The sequence below is a fragment of the Anabrus simplex genome, chromosome 3 (genome assembly GCF_040414725.1).
Source record: "Anabrus simplex isolate iqAnaSimp1 chromosome 3, ASM4041472v1, whole genome shotgun sequence".
Taxonomy (NCBI): Eukaryota; Metazoa; Arthropoda; class Insecta; order Orthoptera; family Tettigoniidae; genus Anabrus; species Anabrus simplex.
Genome location: NC_090267.1, coordinates 330,680,925 through 330,702,100, shown reverse-complemented (window position 1 = coordinate 330,702,100; position 21,176 = coordinate 330,680,925). Strand labels below are relative to the sequence as shown.

The following is a 21,176-nucleotide window of genomic DNA, read 5'->3' as shown; positions in this document are numbered from 1 at the left end:
GGTAGCAGTTGATGAGAAATCCTGGTATTGCTTGTTTGGCAGACATATCCAGTGTCCATCGAAGCCAATGGACAATGCTAGAGGCTTCTGCACTGTTCATGCACACTTTCTCAAGAACTCTTAAGATTAGAGGCATGGTTCTCCCATTTTAAATGTAAGATGAAATGCCTAACAGAGGAAATGATTGATCTTGAGCAGTCAGGGATTGTACTGGGTGATTAATGGTAACCTGCTACAAGGTAGTGAAGAGTGTCAAGTGTGCTTCTGGGCTATTGGGCTGTAATTGTATTGTGACAAGTGTCAATTTCACCTACTCAGCATGAGGCATTATCCAGACAATCCAACTGTTGGACAAAGTTGTCATCTTCCTCCATAGATGAAGGCACTAGCATTCACTGCACCATCTGGACTTCTAGAGAAATTTTATAGTTAACAAGCTCATTTCCTAATACTGGGAACTGGAATGTATAAATACAGGCCTTCTTCCTTGCAATTGAAGTCATTAGATTGCTTCTGTATTTCTTTTGCCTCTCAAAGTTTAACATTAAACTGGCGGGTGGTAGCCAGCACATCAGTTTTGTTGACTCAGATGGACAAGTGTATGTTCAGTTATGGTAGATTTCTCAGGTTGGTTCAGATGATAGTGATGTTTCTGTTCCTTTATTCTGGCATGAACATTATGCTTCGTAGTTGCTATATTATGTCCCTTCTGATGGGAGCAAGGAATGTGGTAAATCCTGGGGCTGGAAATGTTATTCTGAGAGTCCTTGGCTGAATATCAGTACTGTTTTTTTTTTTTAAGCAGTTATAAGGCCTTCTGATTCTATGGTTCTTTAGTACTACTGATATGGTCAGACGTGGATATAATATGAAATATATTTAGGCTGCTTTTTCCCCATAGACCAGGTCTTCCTTTGAGCAGTATGAGGGCTGGGAGTTGCAAGGTGACCAGTTTTCTTAGAATGGAGGTTGGATTTGCATAACCTTTAGGCATAGTTAAACAGGGTCTAAGTTACTGTTCACTTCTGCAAGGGATGATTATTGTAGTTCCTCTTTAGGCACCGGTCTGTGTGTGTAAGTTTCCTGTGAAAGAGTGGGGTAAGTGATGGCGATTTTTCTTAACAAAAATAAGATTGTTACTTGTTAAGCCCAGGCTGTATGTTGAGCTATTGGTTATTTTTACTACTACTACTACTATCTTTTTCCAGGTGATGAGAGAAGTTTCCTGTTCACTTTGAGGCCTGAAATCAATATGTACTTCTCTTCTGGTTACAATGAACACTACCAGTACATGAACTTGAAGCAGCAAACTTTCCCAAATGGCCTGGTAAGAACTGTGTACTTCTATTCTCAATTGAATAGCTGTGTAAGAATTTTCTGTTAGCAGAGATGTGAACATTGACACACTTAAAGGGGAATTTAGTAATATTGAAGCCGTAAGAGTTTTTGCCTGCAGTTGCTTTTCTAGTACTTAACATGGAGTAATGATTTGGAAACCATTTGTTTTAATTATAAGGAAAATCTTAATTGTAAGCAAATTTTATTTTTATGCTGGCCAGCAAATAATTCGGGTTCCCTTATACTTTAATTATGGTTTGTTTTAGTAGCTTGAGAATTAGAATGGTCATTTGGGACCATACTAGGTGTATGTAGGTATTTATTTCCTTTAAGTGTAATGAATTTTGTATAAAGGTTAGGTTACATAAGATTTGAATTCATGTTCATAACTAGGGATTTTATCTGTAAAATTTTCAGGCCCAAGGGTAAACTCCAGTAGACTTTCCTTTGTGATCTTTCACCATTTTTTTGAAATTTATTAATAGTGTTTGCCCCGGGGGGTTGGGGTATCCCAAATCTGTAGTGTGGGAAGGGATCTCCCAATGTAGTCTGTCGAGCCACCGGTTGGGTGCTCTGATTTTGTTAGTGGTTTAAAAAGAAAGAAAAAAAAAAAACTCTAACATTTAACCTCACTCTTCAAGCAAGCCTATGATTTTATCAAATAACTTAGAAAATTTTGTTAATAAAGATTCAGACTCCTGCTGCTCATCTACTGGTAAATTGAGAGACAACAAATCCTGAATTTGATCCAGATAATGTAGTTGCACTTTCACATGTGTTAATTGACCAAGTGAGGGCTCAGAAGAACAAAAAGACACAAGAATTGCATTAAATTCAGACAATTTATCTCTAATACCTGACAGACTCGCGCAATTAGTATGTAGTTAACACAGGAATAGTTACCGGTAAATTAAGAGACTGTTTCAACAAGCTCGTGTCATCTGACATTTCCTGCAGAATTTTATGTACGAATTCGAAGTTAATAAGTTCTCAAATGAAAAGGATTAGGGATAACATGAGACATGTTGACAGCAAGAAACTGTAATTCAAGATAATTCTTTAGGTTATTTTAGGTTTGCTAAGACAATCACTGTTAATCTTCCTTTTGTCAGCAAGCACACTCTGCTACCATTATGTAACCACTACAACAAAGAAAATGACTGATAAAAAAATATAAACTTCATGAGTTTCAAATGCATAAAATAAATTAAACACACGCCATATTAACATTCCAAAAACAGCATAGAGGTATAAATAACAGGTTAATCAACATAACTACAAGACAGGAAATGGGAAGCAGGCTGGAAGCCCTACTAAATCCATGAGAAGGTAGTGCTGCACTACATTTACTAAATTAGTAATTGGAAAATAATGTTACCAAACAGTCAACAGTGAAATAAAATGCGGTTAACATAGCAAATGAACAATTTTAAGATATAAATTATGCCAGTAGTACAAGGTTCACGCCAAGGACTTGAAAGCAATGTAAAGAAACTATTAACAGCCATTACCTAAAATCATCACAAGGTAGTTTTGTAAGGTAGTTGCAGGATGATATAAACTTAAAATTACATTTAAGAAAGTAAGAACTGACATGATATAATTTACCAAGGAGTTGTGGGTGATGTTCACTTGACATTACATTTAAGAAATTAAGGACTGCAATGATATAATTTACTAAGGGCTATCCCCTTACAACCAAAGAAGCTAAAGAGAAGATACTTATTAACATAACACCACATCCATTTTAAGACATTATCAAGGAAAAGAAAGGGTGGTAATTATAAAAATCCCAATGCAGAACCCGATCAAGTAGCTGCCTTTTCAAAAACACTTCTGAATAAGGTGCATACCTTAAACGGGAGTATGTTAAAATGAAACAGGACTACGGGAGGCAATCCCGGAGGAAATTAAAATGTACATATTAATTACACAGTTCATAAAACCAAAGAAAAGGTGAATTGCCCCCAAAACAAAAGGACAGATGACTAGCAGAGAGGGCTGAGTCATTTGAAGTTGAAAATTGGAGAGTGGAAGATACCGTGGGCAAACTCCGGTGCACAAATGAAATTTAAATTAAGAATTGACATTTAAAAGTTAAAATCCAAAAACATAAACCAAACAGTGCTCACCTCAGATGGCCGATAGTCCCAGCACGGGACAGACGGAGAAGACATCTGCTCTCTTCACCAGTCACAAATTAGAGACTTACAAACTAGAAACGCTTTCGCTGAGCTGCTGGTTGCCAGAAATGGGGCAGTCAGGAGCTAACCAATTAGGGTACAGGAATTACTCGCGGCTCTTACATTCACCAACTAGAAATCACGTTATTTTGGCCAATCTGAGCTAAATTTTTTTATGAGGAAAGATATTTACAGCTTCCTGAAATTTCCTTTCTGATGAAACAGGAAATCACTAGAAGCATCTTACTAATACTGGCACGTGTAGCTATACCCTGCCACAAAAGTGATTACCTTAAATTCTACAAGTGCTAGGTACACAGTTATTTACATTACAAAATTTAACACAATAACCAAATTGAGTCGAGTTGCAGAATTATTAAATAAGAATAAATATCTTGGACACATAATTTCTTCAAGTTACATGAATTATTTATAGAGTTCGCATTCCCAAATTAAGACACTGTTCTTGATGTACAGAAAATAAAACATACATACATACATTATCATTATAGACTGTTATGCCTTTCAGCGTTCAGTCTGCAAGCCTCTGAGAATTTACTAAATGTCGCCACAATCCTTGATTTGCAACCAGTGTTGTGGCCTCATTTAGTTCTATACCTCTTATCTTTAAATCGTTAGAAACAGAGTCTAACCATCGTCGTCTTGGTCTCCCTCTACTTCTCTTACCCTTCATAACTCCATTATTTTCCTAGGTAACCTATCCTCCTCCATTCGCCTCACATGACCCTACCACCGAAGCTGGTTTATGCGTACAGCTTCATCCATAGAGTTCATTCCTAAATTAGACTTTCTCCTCATTCCGAGTACCCTCCTGCCATTGTTCCCACCCGTTTGTACCAGCAATCATTCTTGCTACTTTCATGTCTGGTACTTCTAACTTATGAATAAGATATCCTGAGTCCACCCAGCTTTCGCTCCCGTAAAGCAAAGTTGGTCTGAAAACAGACCGATGTAGAGATGGTTTCGTCTGGGAGCTGACTTCCTTCTTACAGAATACTGCTGATCGCAACTGCGAGCTCGCTGCATTAGCTTTACTACACCTTGATTCAATCTCACTTACTGTATTACCATCCTGGGAGAACACACAACCTAAATACTTAAAATTATTGATCTGTTCTAGCTTTGTATCACCAATCTGACATTCAATTCTGTTGAATTTCTTACCTACTGACATCAATTCAGTCTTCGAGAGGCTAATTTTCATACCATACTCATTGCACCTATTTTCAAGTTCCAAGATATTAGACTGCAGGCTTTTGGCACAATCTGCCATTAAGACCAAGTCGTCAGCATAGGCCAAACTGCTTACTACATTTCCACCTAACTGAATCCCTCCCTGCCATTTTACACCTTTCAGCAGATGATCCATGTAAACTACGAACAGCAAAGGTGAAAGATTACAGCCTCTTCTAACTCCAGTAAGTACCCTGAACCAAGAACTCATTCTACCATCAATTCTTACTGAAGCAATTGTCAACATAAATACCTTTGATTGATTTCAATCTACCTTTAATTCCATAGTCCCCCAGTATAGCGAACATCTTCTCCCTCGGTACCCTGTCATATGCTTTCTCTAGATCTACGAAACATAAACACAACTGCCTATTCCTCTCGTAGCATTTTTCAGTTACCTGGCGCATACTGAAAATCTGACACTGACAGCCTCTCTGTGGTCTGAAACCACACTGGGTTTCATCCAACTTCCTCTCAACGACTAATCGCACCCTCTCTTCCAAGATGCCAGTGAATACTTTGCCTGGTATACTAATCAATGAGATACCTCGATAGTTGTTGCAATCCTTCCTGTTCCCTTGCTTATAGATAGGTGCAATTACTGCTTTTGTCTAATCTGAAGGTACCTTACCAACACTCCACGCTAATTTTACTACTCTATGAAGCCATTTCATTCCTGCCTTCCCACTATACTTCACCATTTCAGGTCCAATTTCATCTATTCCTGCTGCCTTATGACAATGGAGTTTATTTACTATTACTATTTGCTATTACCTGATTCAAGAACTGGGAAAAATCCAAAGAAAAGCAGCTCGATTTGTTCTGAGTGATTTCCGACAAAAGAGTAGCGTTACAAAAATGTTGCAATGTTTGGGTTGGGAAGAATTGAGAGAAAGAAGAGCTGCTCGACTAAGTGGTATGTTAGGCATGTATGTTCCGAGCTGTCAGCGGAGAGATGGCGTGGAATGACATTAGTAGACGAATAAGTTTGAATGGCGTTTATAAAAGTAGGAAAGATCACATTATGAAGATAAAGTTGGAATTCAAGAGGACAAACTGGGGCAAATATTCATTTATAGGAAGGGGAGTTAGGGATTGGAATAACTTACCAAGGGAGATGTTCGATACATTTCCAATTTCTTTGAAATCATTTCGGAAAAGGCTAGGAAAGCAACAGATCGGGAATCTGCCACCTGGGCAACTGCCCTAAATGCAGATCAGTATTGATTGACATTGACTACTTTCCACTTCCTCAAGCATAATTTCACCAACATTTTCCTCCTCCCCATGAGCTTGGCTGTTTGCAACACCACCATGATGATTTCCTTTTACATTGAGAAGATGTTCAAAATATTCCCTCTACCTCTCCAGTGATTCCCTGGGATCTATTATGAGTTCACCTGAATTACTCAAAACACTGTTCATTTCCTTTTTCCCTCCCTTCCTAAGATTCTTTATTACTGTCCAGAAAGGTTTCCCTGCTACTTGACCTAGCCTTTCCAGGTTATTACCAAAATCTTCCCATGACTTCTTTTTGGATTCAACAACTATTTGTTTTGCTCTGTTTCTTTCATCTACGTACAAATCCGTGTCTGTCTCAGCCCTTGTTTGGAGCCATTTCTGATAAGCCTTCTTTTTACGTTTACAGGCTGCTCTCACTTCATCATTCCACCAAGATGTTTGCCTTTTCCCATCTTTACAGACAGTTGTTCCTAGGCATTCCCTTGCTGTTTCTACTACAGCATCCCTGTATGCCACCCATTCACTTTCTATATCCTGAACCTGCTTACTGTCTACTGTTTGAAACTTCTCACTAATCATATCCATGTACTTCTAATTTCCTCGTCCTGGAGATTTTCTACCCTTATTCGTTTGCAGGCAGATTTCACTTTCTCTACCCTAGACCTAGAGATACTTAGTTCACTACAGATCAGATAGTGGTCTGTATCATCGAAAAATCCGTGAAAAACTCGTACATTCCTAACAGATTTCCTGAATTCAAAGTCTGTTAAGATATAGTCTATTATGGATCTGGTACCCCTAGCCTCCCATGTGTAGCGGTGAATAGCCTTATGCTTGAAGAATGTATTCGTAACAGCTAAACCCATACTAGCACAGAAGTCCAGCAAACGCTTCCCATTCCCATTACCTTCCACATCTTCCCCACATTTACCAATCACCTTTTCGTATCCTTCAGTTCTATTCCCAACTCTCGCATTGAAATCGCCCATTAGCACTATTCTATCCTTGCTGTTGACCCTGACCACGATGTCACTCAATGCTTCATAAAACTTATCAACTTCATCCTCATCTGCACCCTCACATGGTGAATACACGGACACAATTCTAGTCCTAATTCCTCCCACTGAAAAATCTACCCACATCATTCGCTCATTTACGTGCCTAACAGAAACTATGTTGCGTGCAATGGTATTCCTGATAAAGAGCCCTACCCCAGACTCTGCCCTTCCCTTTCTAACACCTGTCAAGTACACCTTATCTCCTATCTCTTCCTCATTATCTCCCCTTACCCGAATATCACTTACTCCTAGCACATCCAGATGCATCCTCTTCGCTGACTCAGCCAGTTCTACCTTCTTTCTTCCATAAGCCCGATTAATATTGATAGCTCCCCATTGAATTCCATTTCGTTCGCCAAGTTGTATCCAAGGAGTCCCTCGCCTGTCAAATGGGAGTGGGACTCCATTACTCCCATAGGTCCGAGGCTTGCTTAAAGTGTTCTGAGCTCGGTAAATTCATGAAGCAGGATGCTGCCCTACTTGCACATAGTCCAAGTGAGGATCTCTCCTCTAATGGGTTATGGACCACCGGTGAATTGTATAGTCCTAGCCGCCTGAGCACAAGGAGGGCCACGACTCAGAATATGTCCGAGATGCCCACTCCCATTCCATAGCAACTGGTATCCCGACTCTCAGGACCACTTACTAGGCCACTCAGCCGTTGCCCATGGTTCACGAACTAGGACGTGACTACAGTAACCCACAAACATGAACCATCAGAAAATAAAATCATTTTATATAGTATAAAACAAAATTCCAAAAGTTGTTCTCCTTGGTCCTCATCCCAAAATGATAATTTTAAATATCACACTGTCGTTTTTTTTAAAGGTAAAACAAAATGAACAGATTTTGGGAAATCAAAATGAAGGTGAGGACTCTTGTCCTTAGGCTTTCCGAAATTTCATAAAATGATACACTTACTACTTTCAAAATAACAGGCCACAATAAACTGAGATAGGCACTAGCTTTTATTTGGCTAGCAAGCAAACTCAAACTGGTCAACATTATTCATTCAAATTTGTTTGCCAAGTTCATTTTCTTAGACGATGCCAAGTAGTGGCTCAGGACAAACCATTGAGGCAGCCCCTATTCTGAACCATCTTCTAAAAGGAGGCTACTAAAATTTGCAAGTATGATAGTGACACGTCATACAGTTTCCATGTGATATCAAATGATAGCTGTAATAGACAAATATTTAAGGAGACAAGTAACATGTATATGCTTTAGGCGTAATTATAATTATATCTAACAATGTTAAAGCAGTAGTGCAGTCCAGTGAGTGGAGGTGTGTTTAAGCCACAATCCATAGGTAATTCAGAAACTAATTTCATATGAGGGAAGCTCACGAAAGGTGCTGTAAGAATGGAGAATTAAGACGGCAAATAAGGTGAAATTGCGCAAAGAACAAGCTGGATTCTGCAAAAATCGCTGCTGTAGTGATCTCGTGAACACTCTCCACATCATTCTAGAACAAAGTGTAGAATGGCAGAGGCAACTATCTCTCACCTTTGTAAATTTTGGAAAAGCATTTGACTCGGTGAATTGGAATGCAATGTGGAATACGGTCAGTGAATATTGCATTCCAGATAATCTCAAACATAATCATGAGTTGTGTGATAAGTGTGTCAAATGATCCATGAAGGAAACTTAACAGAGCATATCGGAATAGGCTCGGGTGTTTGCCAAGGTCGCGTTCTCTCTCCTAAATGGTTTTCCCTTGTGTTGGATTGAGTTCTGTGGGGCCTTAATTAAAGCCACGGCCACTTCCTTCCCAATCCTAGGTCTTTCCTGTCCCATCGTAGCCATAAGACCTTCTGTGTCGGTGCAACATAAAGCAAATAGATTTAGTTATGAGCAAGGCAATAGAAGGGGAAAGTAGAGGTATACAGCAGAAGGAAGATGACTTCCTTGATCTGGATTTTGCTGATACGTCTACTGTCTAAGAACACTGAAGATACGAAGCGGAAGCTGTTGGAGTTACAACAAGAAGCAGTAGCTGTCGGGCTTAAAAATAAATGCTGCAAAGACAAAGGAGATGAGAATCAATAGTACTGCAAACAAATAGTTCACCATATCTGGCAAGCAAATGCAAGAAGTTGATTCTTTTTTTCTACTTAGGAAGCACATTGAGAGACTGGTGGTGTAGAGGAAGAAACCATTTGTTTTACTATAGGCTATTTGGAAGAAAAGTAACCTCTCATAAAAAGCAAAGATCTGACATTTCAAAACCAACATGAAGTCCTTTCTGGCTGTGAGCCATGGAAGGCCACTAAAATTGAACAGCAACTCTGTTCATGATTTACTGTCTGGCGTATGATAAATGGTAGCCTGAAGGGGTCACAAATGAAAACCTGTGGAAGGAAAAACTGAGAAACCCATTGATATAGAAATAAGGAAAAGTGGGGATGGATAGGACATTCATTAAGAAAACAGGATCGAGAAGTTTAAAATCTGTCTTGGAATGGAACCCAATAGGAAGGGGAAAGCGTTGAACACCTAGGAACACTTGGTGACGAATGGTTAGGAACTGATTGGAATTGGGAAAACATGGAGTGATGTAAAACACCTGGTTGCAAAATGTACAGAGCGAGGAGCTTTCTTGGATGCCCTTACCTCTACAAGGAGAAAGAATTAGATTAGTCTAAATACAGTGAAATTTTGACTATATATATTGTATATTTGAAGACCTCTAATACATTTTTCAAGGTTGCCAAAATGAACTGTGTGCAATCTTTACATTTTCTCTTATTGAATACATGTTAGGTGCCAACAATTACAGAAATTGACAGATCATTGGAAACAGTTCTGGAGATTCCAGTAATTCTATTTGTTGGAATTGCCTATGAACACAAGATTATCTTAACCATTATCTCTTACTACTACATAATCTATATAAATATTTTCAAAAATAGTTTGACTGTTACTTAATGAATTCAGCTTGCTATGGACTACTGTTGTATTTAAATGTATAAGAAATATAGTTCTGGAGGATATGTTTGTACTAAAAACAAAACTATAGGAAATGTCTGTATTAAAATAATGAAGTACTTTTATTTCTGTGTTCCAGGGTATGGGTGGACAGATCGAATACTTTGGATTTTGGCTAGATGCAGAGTTTGGAAAGGGCCACTCCAGTGAAACTTGTACTACCTACAAAAATTATAAGATGCTGTCATCTTCCAAGCAGTTTAAAGTAAATCATGTGGAAGTATGGGGAGTTGGACCTGAACCAAAGAATGATGATGAAGGGGTAAATATGTTCATATAATACTTCTTATGGAACAGATTGAGTTGGATCCTACAGCTGTGAGCTTGCATTTAGATGATGGTGGGTTCAAATCAAACTGTCAGCAGCCCTGAAGATGGTTTTCTGTAGTTTCTCATTTTTACGTCAGGCAAATGCTGGGGCTGCACCCTAAGACCATGGAGAGTACCTTCTGAATCTTTTTTCTTTCTTATACAGGGGTCTTTTTTTTAGCTTGTTCCGTGTGTCAGGGGAACATGCACCGAAGGCAATAGTGCGGCCGGGTGACTTATTTGCTGAGAGATATGTTGCTTCATGACCGGCTAATATGATCTAATGCAGTACGGTAGCGATAACCATTGCTTCACAGCAATAATTTAGTTTAACATCTGTGGTATTGGTAGAGTGTTCTATGTGTTTGCTTTAAAATAGCATTGTTTCTGTAGGAATATTAAAGCAATCGTGTGTTTGAGTGATGTATACAATAGAACAGCGTGTATTCATTGTGTTGTGCTATGCGAAGCATTCTTATACAGAATGCCGCTTTCGATTCATTTGCAAATTTCCTGGCATCCTCCCTCCCCATAGGAGTACGGTACGTAAATTAGTAAAGATCGGCACCACTGAGTCCATTCTTAACAAGAAATCACATGCGAGATATACCGTTTTAACAGAGGAAAAGCTTGACAAAATAGGAGCTGTCTTGGAAAGAACTCCAAAATCCCTGTCGCGTCTCACCGTACAAGCTAATTTGTCATCTTCTGCCCACAAAGCAACAAAACTGTTGAAAGCAAAACCGTACAAACTCACTCCTGCCCAATATTTAAGAGGACCGGCCAGTTTCGCTAGGGTTCGGTATTGGAACACGTTTAAGTCGGTTCACGATGGGTATGTTGATCCAGAACTTTTATTTTATAGTGAAGAAGCATGGCTGAACTTAAGTGGCTATGTAAATAGTCAAAGCAATCTCTACTGGTGTGCAGAAAATCCTCACCAGCTGCATGTCCATCCACTTCATGAAATAAAGATAGTTTGGTGCACAATAAGTGCTCGCAGAATTATAGGGCCTATATTTTTCTGTGAAATCATAAATGCTGATCGATATATAGACCTCATTCTCAGACCATTTTTTCAAGGGGTGACGGAAGAAGGAGTAATGGTTACTTCATTCAAGATACGGCAACAGCACACACTGCTAATTGGTCTGTGGAGGTAATGGAGGAAGTTTTCAAAGATCGTGTGGTTATTTATCCACCTAGATCTGATTTAAATCCCTGATTATTACTTGTGGGGGATGCTGAAGGGAAAAGTGTATGTGAACAACCCTCACACAAGAGAACATTACACAAGTTATTTTGAACATTACATGGGCTGAGATTCCCAGAGTGTTTGCAAACCTATTTACGAGGTGTCAGGAGTGTTTGACAGCTGAGGAACAACATTTCAAACATCAAATGTAATGCCAGGCAGGTTTCAGACTTCTAGTTTCACTAGAAATAGATTTCTAAGAGTATGAATTGCTGTGACTAGTGGGGAGGAAAAGTGCCCATTATACCGACTAGCGACGGAGTGTCATTGTGCCAGCTGTGCCGTGCTCTGAGTGGTGCTGTGGAATGAGCTAAAAGAAAAGGCCCTGTATTTGCATTGCCAAACACCATTTCTGTGTTAGTGGGACATAAAAATACTAGCAAAAAATCTGCGTTTTGTTTATTTTTACAACCTATCAAGAGATTTCTGTTGGTGCCTATTTCATCTATGTGTGTATTAATCTCTCCTGTCTTGAGTCTTCCACAGTCAGGTCCTTTAGTGGAGGCTCTAAAAACCTACTGAGATGTTTATCGTCTATTCTAGTCCCAAATAGGTCTTGTTATATTGCAGGAACAGTACTGTAAATCTTTATAAAGTTCAATTGTTAGAACCTTCAAAGCAGAAATTTAGCTAGTATACTGCTAGGAAAGGATTGAACGCTAATTGAAGTATTCATCTTAATCGGTCTGTTACTGATTTGATTTCAATAGTAGTGAGTGCAATGAATTTGCAATCTGGGTCATGTAGCTGTGAAGTTACATTAGAGAGATAGTGGGTTCAAACCCCTCCATCAGCAGCCCTGAAGATGGTTTTGTGGTTTTCTATTTTCATATTTGGCAGATACTGGTAATGAACCTCAGTTGAGTCTTAAACCTACTTCCTTCCCAATCCTAGCCCTTTTCTATCTCATAATTGCCAAAAGATCTGAATCATTGTGACATTAAAACACATGCAAAAATAATACCGTTTATATTGTACCACTCCTGTTTTGGCAGCATCAAGGTTGTAGTAACAGCTTACTAGGACAGTTAATGTTAATATGGATCTTCATAAAATACTAGCATTTAACCCTTATTCCCAGCCCATCTGGTATTTATTCATGTCAGACGTACCAATATATATACAAGAGAGATATACTGAATATATGTACCGAATATGAAAATGTACATGAGCAAATTAATCGTATATAGTTATGAATGAAGCACTTGACAAATTTGCATATGAAATATAACAAATGGAAGAACATACATAAAAATCAAAAAGGATAAAGAAAGTATTATATGAAAATATCTACATTATATTTACATTATTTACACAAGTTGTGACCAGTATTTGGCTACATTGATGGCATTGTTTTCAGCCAGTGCTAATTCCAACCCTGTACATGAATCTGGACATAGACGACAGTGCAAGAGATGCCTAGAAGTCTGTTCCTCTCCACATTCGCACAATGAGTCTCCATCATGCACGATGCCCCATTTCATAAGATTGTCCTTAGATCTTGCAACCCAGTCCACTGTCTGTTTAAAGACTTCCATATACACCATCCCTCTTCGTGACCAGGTGGCAACTTTTCTTCATTTTCAACATGTTCCGGATGATTTGGGTATCTTTGTTTCCATAGCTTAACCTTGGCCTTTTTTTGGGTCAGAATCAAGTGGAACAGAAGACTAGAAAACTCTTCCTGGACTTCAGTCGATCTGGTGGTTGCTGATGTTCATGAAGGGTATTGGCTGAGATGCTGCAAACCTTTTTTCTCTCGATATTAGCGGACACCTCACGTCTAATATCAGGTGGAGCTATAGCCACGATTGTTAAGGTATTATGTCTTTGTGGTATGATACAGTGGTTAGCTAATTTGAGTTCTTTTGATGAAAAAAGAGTTTTACAACTTGAATGTTGGTTGGCAGGGTTGGAGAGGTGGTGGTATACAATTCCTAATTAATACACTGCATGTCAAAAATCAGGGTTCAGTTTCAAACTTCTCTGCAGATGGAATGAGGGCATAGGGCATACGATGCTGTTCGTGATTCGTTTATCGGGTGGGGATGTTAAGCCTTGACCAGACCTCTAGGTATTATTAGACAGGAGTAGGCTACTTCAAAATAAAGACTTCAGGTTTCCACCTGTTCAATACATAATATGATAACATTAGCAATTAAATTACATGAATGTCAAAAATATTTGCAGGACATGTTTAGCCTCTTCGAGAAGTCATCAGCTGCTTATTTCCAACATAGATTAAAATTACATGCACTTATGTCCACTAAGATCAGAAAAAATAGTGCATAAAAAACGCTGATTAGAAGTCTTTAAAACACAGAAAAACATGCCATGCCACTTGGAGAGCCAGCTGTGAGAAATAAAAGGGGTGTATTTTTTCTATCTCTTCCTGTTTATACTCTAGGCCCTTGTCCTATTTTCACTTTATTTTCTTGGTTTTCTTTTCTTCCAGACTCCCAAATAGAATACCACATTCTGCAACATTTTCCACAGTGGTTTACAAGATCCATATTATTTAACACTAGAATGACAGGAGCACTCATTTTGACTGTAAAGCTCTTTCTAGATATGTTTGTTCTTAAAAGGGTAATCCCAACACATTGAAAATTTGACTTTTCTCAAGTTTGAGTTTGTTAAGCATACAAAATATTTTTGAATGTTTCATTATAACTGAATAAATTGATTTACCTAGAACGACAAGAGCGGTCAAAATGACTGCTATGAATTTCTCCGTAAGGGGATCGTCGTCATTGATTTTTCTCCGCCTCTTTTCCTTGTGCTAGCAGTGTCATATTTCACATTCAAACATTTATTGTTAAGTGTTTCAGTCTCTTCCCCTCATGTGAATATGTCTGTTAATACTTTTTGCTAAGGAAAACTAAAGTACTCTTGTAGTTTATTACTTTCTCCTCCACAAGCAGCATCACTTGCTTTATTTTATATATTTAAAAAGGATGATCAGGTTTTATAGGCTATCTTTTGTTTAGCGTAACATGAAATGAGAAGCTGAACAAAGTCAAGAGAGAATGAGGACGATTCCAGAATTTTTGTCCAGTTCCTGGTATGAGGTTGTATGAAATTCTCTGTGGTTCTCAGATTGCATATTGTGTCTGACCACTGGTGTGGCGCTCTGACCTTGATGATGCCTCCCTTGATATCTGCCCTACCGAGAAGAGTAGAATGGCTCTTTAATTTTTCCCATTACCGACCTTGAAGTGACATGCACGACATGTTCCACGGGACTTGGATTCAAAATCCAATTTTTCCTAATCATCTGCATTATGTCTTACAATAAATACGTACATGGCATGAAGGGACGGAAATAACATACTCTTAAAAGTTTCTTATATACAGTCTCCAAATACATAGTCCAGCAGTTTTCCACTTTTAGGAATATACAAACAGATACACAGACGACAGAGGCCAGACAGAACAACAGACAGATACCAAAGGAAAAATTTCTACGTCATGTTTCCTCGGTGTTCGGTTACATTAGGTGGAGTTCATTTTCAATCCGAGCGAAATATTATGCATACTCTGATTTTCTCCTGTTATGTATCCTTCAAATAACTGTATGTCTAAAAGAGTCAGTCACTGGCTGCTGAGCATGAACACGTAAAAAATGGTAATTTTCTCTGTAATGCTCGATCTTCAGGATGGATGAGGATTTGCCGAAACTTCTTTTCCATATCTGCCGTCATGACGTACTCATGGCTGCAAAATCTAAGTGCATTGTGAAAAATATCTCTAAATTAGGTGATGTCCTGAGTGATGTTTTTGTCGAGGCATCAAATACCACTCTGACCTTTGTGGTGTCACTATCTGGACGTACCACTGATTGATGGGGTATGAAGTATGAATTTGGTACATCTTGATTTTGGTTTGTTTCAATCAAGCTCATATGCCCTAGTTTTTCATATTCATCCATGAAATCTGCATAAGCTGTCTTGAATTTGGGGTGTCTGCTTAATCTCTTGACTAATGAATCTAGTCTGTTTAGTGCGTATTTTGATTGTCTGAGGATGACATCCTGCTTGATGGGGAGTCTTACGATGAATCTACCTGTTGTATCTCTCGAAACGGTGTCTGTGAACTGTTTCACATATTCTTTCTTCTGATGTGTAATGCTGAATCTCCGGAATTGCTTCTTGTTTCCAGAATTTTCCCATCTGATCTGATAATTGTTGATTGCTAATTTTCATGCATGTTGTTGTTGATCCTTGTTTGTTCTTAAAAATTTCACTGCCTATAATCCAGCCTAATCGGGTGTTTTGCAGAGCTGGTTATCCTTCAGCTTCATTCTTGGGTGGACCTATGACTATTTTCCAATAAAATCCTGCACCAATTAATGTCTGTCTCCAGGCTTGTTGAATGTGGGATTTGCCAAGCAAATGTTCTTTGGAATAATAATTTTGTCCTTCCTGATCTCCAACTGTGGCAGTCGTCCTGTTATAGTTGGCAAAACTAGAAATTCTGCTTCCACCTCAAATCCATCATTCCTTGAAGCGAGGTGTACTCGGGTAATCCTTTTTGTTTCCACTTCGGAACAATCTACTCCAATGATCAGTGTGTTTGTCTTGACATTCGGTAAACCAAGCTTCTTATACAGACCTTCTTTTATTAGATTCACTGAGATCCCAGATCCAATAAGGCTCGGCATGTCATTCTTCTTCCGTGAACATCTTTCACATCAATTAAAGCTGTTGACAAAAGTATTTGCGATGTTATTCCTTTCGCCAAGCTCACATTGAGTGAAGCAGGTGAATGCTGAGATTCGACACACAGGTTTATGGGCACTTGATTTTCTTTAACATTTTGTTTTTGTTTGTCATCTTCCTCATCATGTAAAAGTGTGTTGTGAAGAAGTCCACATTTCTTGCATTTTGATCCTCTGCAATTTTTTGCAATATGTCCTGGTTTCAAACAGTTATGACACTGTCCTTTTTCTCGGAGCAGTTTTCTTCTGTCCTCAACTGATCGCTTATTTCTTCACATGTGAAAATGGGGTGACTTCCACCACACAGATTACAGCTTGCCTGAGTTGTCGTCATAACTTTCTTGCTAGGTTGTTTCTCCCTCGGATTTGCCTTCATGATCAATGCCTTGATTTTGTTGTGATTTAACAGCATATATGATTGGGAACATTCAGTTAAAAATTTCAAGAAATCATCCAACGTTGGTATCTTCTCTGGAGTGTTGCCTTTCACCCTTTCCTGCCAGTCTCTTTGCTCAATGAAATCCAGCTGCTTCTTTGCTAGACGAATAACCAATGTATCCCAATACTGTACTGGTTGCCTCATTGCTTTTATTGAAGCCATGTGAGTTTGAATATGAAATTGTGTTTGCCTGAGTGATTCAGATTTGTTCTGTTTTAAAACTGTAGGAAACTTAAAAAGTTCATCTAGATGTGTCCCTATTATCATTTGATTATCATATGTATCTATAAGCAAGTTACAAGCACTTGTGTAGTTTCCTTCTGAAATGGTAAGACCTTGAATGACTTTGCATGCCTCGCCCTGCAGAAGACCGATCAGATACTGATATTTTGGAATATTTGTTACTTGAGTATCATTATGAATGGTTGACTTAAAACTGTTATTAAAAAGCAACCATTTTTTTGAATTCGCCGTTGAATTCCGGTAATTTCTGTATTCTTCTGTTATGATTTTGTGGAACTTCCTGTTGATGAATGGTGTTGTCTACTGCCATGTTCATTTGAGCTAGCAAATTATTTTGAACATCCTCTACTTCATGTATTAATCATTTGTAGTTGTGTAACTGCGCGGAAATAAATAGATTCAAATAGCTCTCGCTCTCCCTCATTTTCCTCTTGAAACTGTAGTCCAGCTATTTCATCAGTGATCTCTGTTTCCTCTATTTTAATTTGTACTTCTTCAAAAGAATTCCATAGCTCTTCACATTTTTAAATTCTAACCTTCGCCTCTGATTTTGACACGTCAGCTGTAATAGACTTTATTATTCTTGTTAACGTGCCTTTAACTCGACCACGCGATTGTTTCAATTTTGCTAGTTGCGACATATTGAAATTAAGGTTATGCTGCGAAAGTTCAAAGGGATTGCGTGAAGGTTATGTATAAATTCAAAGGAATCGTGTTGCTGAATTGAGGTTATTGCAAAGGAAATTGGATCTTTTATATTTATGACAACAGGAGGATCAATGCACTTCAATTATTTTCTTATTATGTTGATCAGTGCATGTTTGTTACGAAAACGCGCTAAGGGAAAGAGGCTAGAATCTAATAGTATCGTATATATAGCAAGGATGGTGTATATGTCAGAGACTCACGGTCTCACGGAGATCCTTGCATTGATCGGTGAGAAGAATGTAAATCTTGAAATCTTGTGTTTACTTCTTTGAAGGTACTATGTACGTAACCTCGAATCGTACTTGCCTGATTACTGATTTATGCTGCACTCCGTTGATGTAATTGACATCAGCGGTCTGATTTTCGTTATGAACGAGAATGCAATATCCGTGAATGATTCCACAAATTCGAGATGTGTTATATTTTTACTCCGCTGCTTAACCTCAATTGCGACTCATTGTTTTCACTTCTGCAGTTCACTTTTCATGATCTTGCTTGTATTGAACATCTCAGGTTATTGAGAGCCGTGCTGTTGGGCGCCAATGATGTTGATTGATTTTGAAATAAAGGAACTTGGTGCCTTCAATACTTTAATTGAATTTCATGTGTCTTAATGATGCGATATCACAACTTGATGACGGACATGAATGTTGCATGCGTAACCACTTACAACAATACACAATTGTCCGACCATTCGGAAATAGGCTCGGAAAGTGCCAACTTCAGTTAATGACATAGATTTATAAAATTAAGTCGCTTCATAACATAATCCGTAAACAGGATTCGACGATGACCATTAGCCATGTAACACTTAAGTAAGCGCTTTGATTTTAGGAGCCTCTGGCACTTCAGTTCATTTGTCGTTTATAAGCGTGGAGTCCCAGGTCAATGCTTACCATGCGAGATATAGACATTTTTGATATCTGTAACTTGCGAGCCATCACTGTCTCCTTGGGATTTCGTTGCACACGAGCCGCCACTGCTTTGATGAGTTCTGGCGTTCGTACTGTGCATGGTCTTCCTTGCCGCGGGCAATCTCTCACAGTTCCAACCTCAACAAATCAATTTATAGTGCGGTAAACAAATTTTTTACTAATTTTCAGCTTCTGGAGGGTTTGAAAATCTCCTCTGGTGATTGGCCTACGTTGTGTAATGCTATCACGGCCTCACGATTCTCATAGTCCGCCCCATTCCATCTTGACAACTTCAAACTGACAACTGTACACTTCTGCAGCTCAAGCAACAATGACTTGCGCCTCACGATACCGGTTTTGTAGCCGCTCCCTTGTTCGGGTGGAAGTACAGCCACCCTCAAAAGTTGGGACAGTATTTATGGTAAGACTGGGTACCTTTCCTGCTGAAGGTTGGATCTTGGCCTCTTTTCATGGTGGTGATGTGGTGAGCACCCATTCCATCGATGTTCTCTTTGTTTCGGGGGTGAATTTGCAAAGTTGTAAACAGCCTTAAAAATAAGTGAAGTGAAGGTAGCAAGCAGACTGATAGGTGTTACGCATGCTTGTTCGTGAAACACCATAGCCCAGGGGATATGTTTACCACGTTTAAAGGTACTTGTTAATAGAGAAAGTGAGAGTGCTGAGAAATCCTGAGTCCAACTGTACGGTTACAAGCATCATCACATAAGCGCATGATGTTATGGATTCCAGTTTGATACCTGGAAGGCAATGAAAATGCCAGTGACAGTTGGAAACATTGTCCCTTGTGAACATCGGTGAGCAGACCTATCTTGGACACAGTTTTCGAAATCCAAAATGCCGGTGAACAATGGAGAACAAACTGCCATACGAAATGTTCGGCATGCTGGCAATTTCTTGCAGTGTTATGCACCTATTCTCTCTAATGATCCCATCCACTTCGTCAACACGTGCAACGGTACTGGACGTTGCGGGCCTGCCTTCGCAATATTTGTCTGAGAGATCTGTGCGTCTGGCATCAAATTGCTTATACCACTTTACAATACCTGGGTGAGAAAAAAAATAGACAGCATTGATTTCACGATGAATGTACGTGTGATTGAGCCATTTATCCCATATAAATCAGATCGTTGTACACACTTCCAATTCAATTGATGCACCATTGAGTCTAGCCCACTCTGCACACCCAATATGATGGGGTACCACACCAACCTTCCTATTGGACATGTCAGCAGTTACTATAGCTTGCTCCGCATTGGCCACAGTTACGACACGCAGCGCGCTCTCGCGCAAGCTAGTGTAACTTTTTGATTCGCCCTTGTATATCCATTCAGTGGCCACATTAGTCATAATGTATGCACTATATTTCGTCCAGCAGTTGTTTTTCTAGTTTCGTGAAGTCTCAAAACATGCAGGTTGTGTCACCCAACGTGATAACTAGGCATGCTAAATCGTACATTCTGTTGGTCGCCTCTGGTGTCAGCTCAGATCACAATAGGGTAAAATGTTTTTTTATTCGTACATTGACTTATATGGCAAGTCACATAACTTACTTTGTTCTATCACTCTATTGACAGTGTGTGGGATTATTTGTGGCCTGAAAAGGGTTATTGAGTCGTCCTCTCAGTGCGAGAACCACGCACTGCTGTTGTGCATGACCTCTTCAAGGCATTTGGCTATGGAATCTAATAAGGCAGAAGCATACGTATTTTATGTTTCCTGTGCCACCTAATCCCAGGCCACACTGACAACATAACAGAGAATGTAATTTGTATTTGGTGTGTGGTCGGGCCAGGTGTCCAACATTACTTTGTCTCTGCCCACATGTTCTCAATGGGTTTCATATCTGCCCCAGGAGGAGGCCAGTCAATCAGTTGATGGTGGTGGTGGTGATTTTTGTTTTAGGAAGTACGAGGTAATCATCCTCTCTGAACAAATAAGTGGAAAAGAAATTTAAAATATAAAACAAAATTATTTATTCAACAAAGGATTTTGGAAACGCAGTACAAAATAAAACAAAAAATTATTATAAAACTAGGCCGAAAGGATTACTAACGTATCAAAAGGGAACGTACGTTCCCTGAGTAACAGTACACTTGTAATTTACATACCCTTGATAAGTCCACTGTCGCACATAAAGCGGATGACGAGATCAGCAGTAGTCGCGTCATCGGCTAGTATGCGTTAGAGTGTTTCCTGCAGGCCGAGGCTCCGTCTTAGGCCAGAGAGATCGGCGCACTCTGTGAGGATGTGGGCCACGGTGAATTCGGCACCACAAGAACACACTGGGGGGTCTTCCCTCTTTAGGAGCTAAGAGTGCGTGGATCGTAAATGACCTATCCTCAGCCTGCACAGTACTATGGCCTCTCTCCGTGAAGGTCGGAAAGAGGACCGCCACACAGTAGTTGTCTTTTTAATTGCTCTCAGCTTGTTGGGAGTTCGGATATCTAGCCACTCCGATTCCCAGAACGCCAAGATGGTTCGACGTAGCTGAGAACAAATATCCT

General features: G+C 39.2%; 1 protein-coding gene across 2 annotated transcripts in view; it reads left to right on the top strand.

Moving 5' to 3' along the window:
• LOC136867291 (MTOR-associated protein MEAK7) overlaps positions 1–21,176 on the top strand; it is a 132,769-nt gene that overhangs the window by 91,139 nt on the left and 20,454 nt on the right. For both annotated transcript variants that reach the window (XM_067144442.2, XM_067144443.2), the window contains 2 exons: positions 1,209–1,327; positions 10,143–10,325. In XM_067144442.2, coding sequence (XP_067000543.2) covers positions 1,209–1,327; positions 10,143–10,325 — 302 coding nt within the window. The remainder of the gene's footprint in view (positions 1–1,208; positions 1,328–10,142; positions 10,326–21,176) is intronic.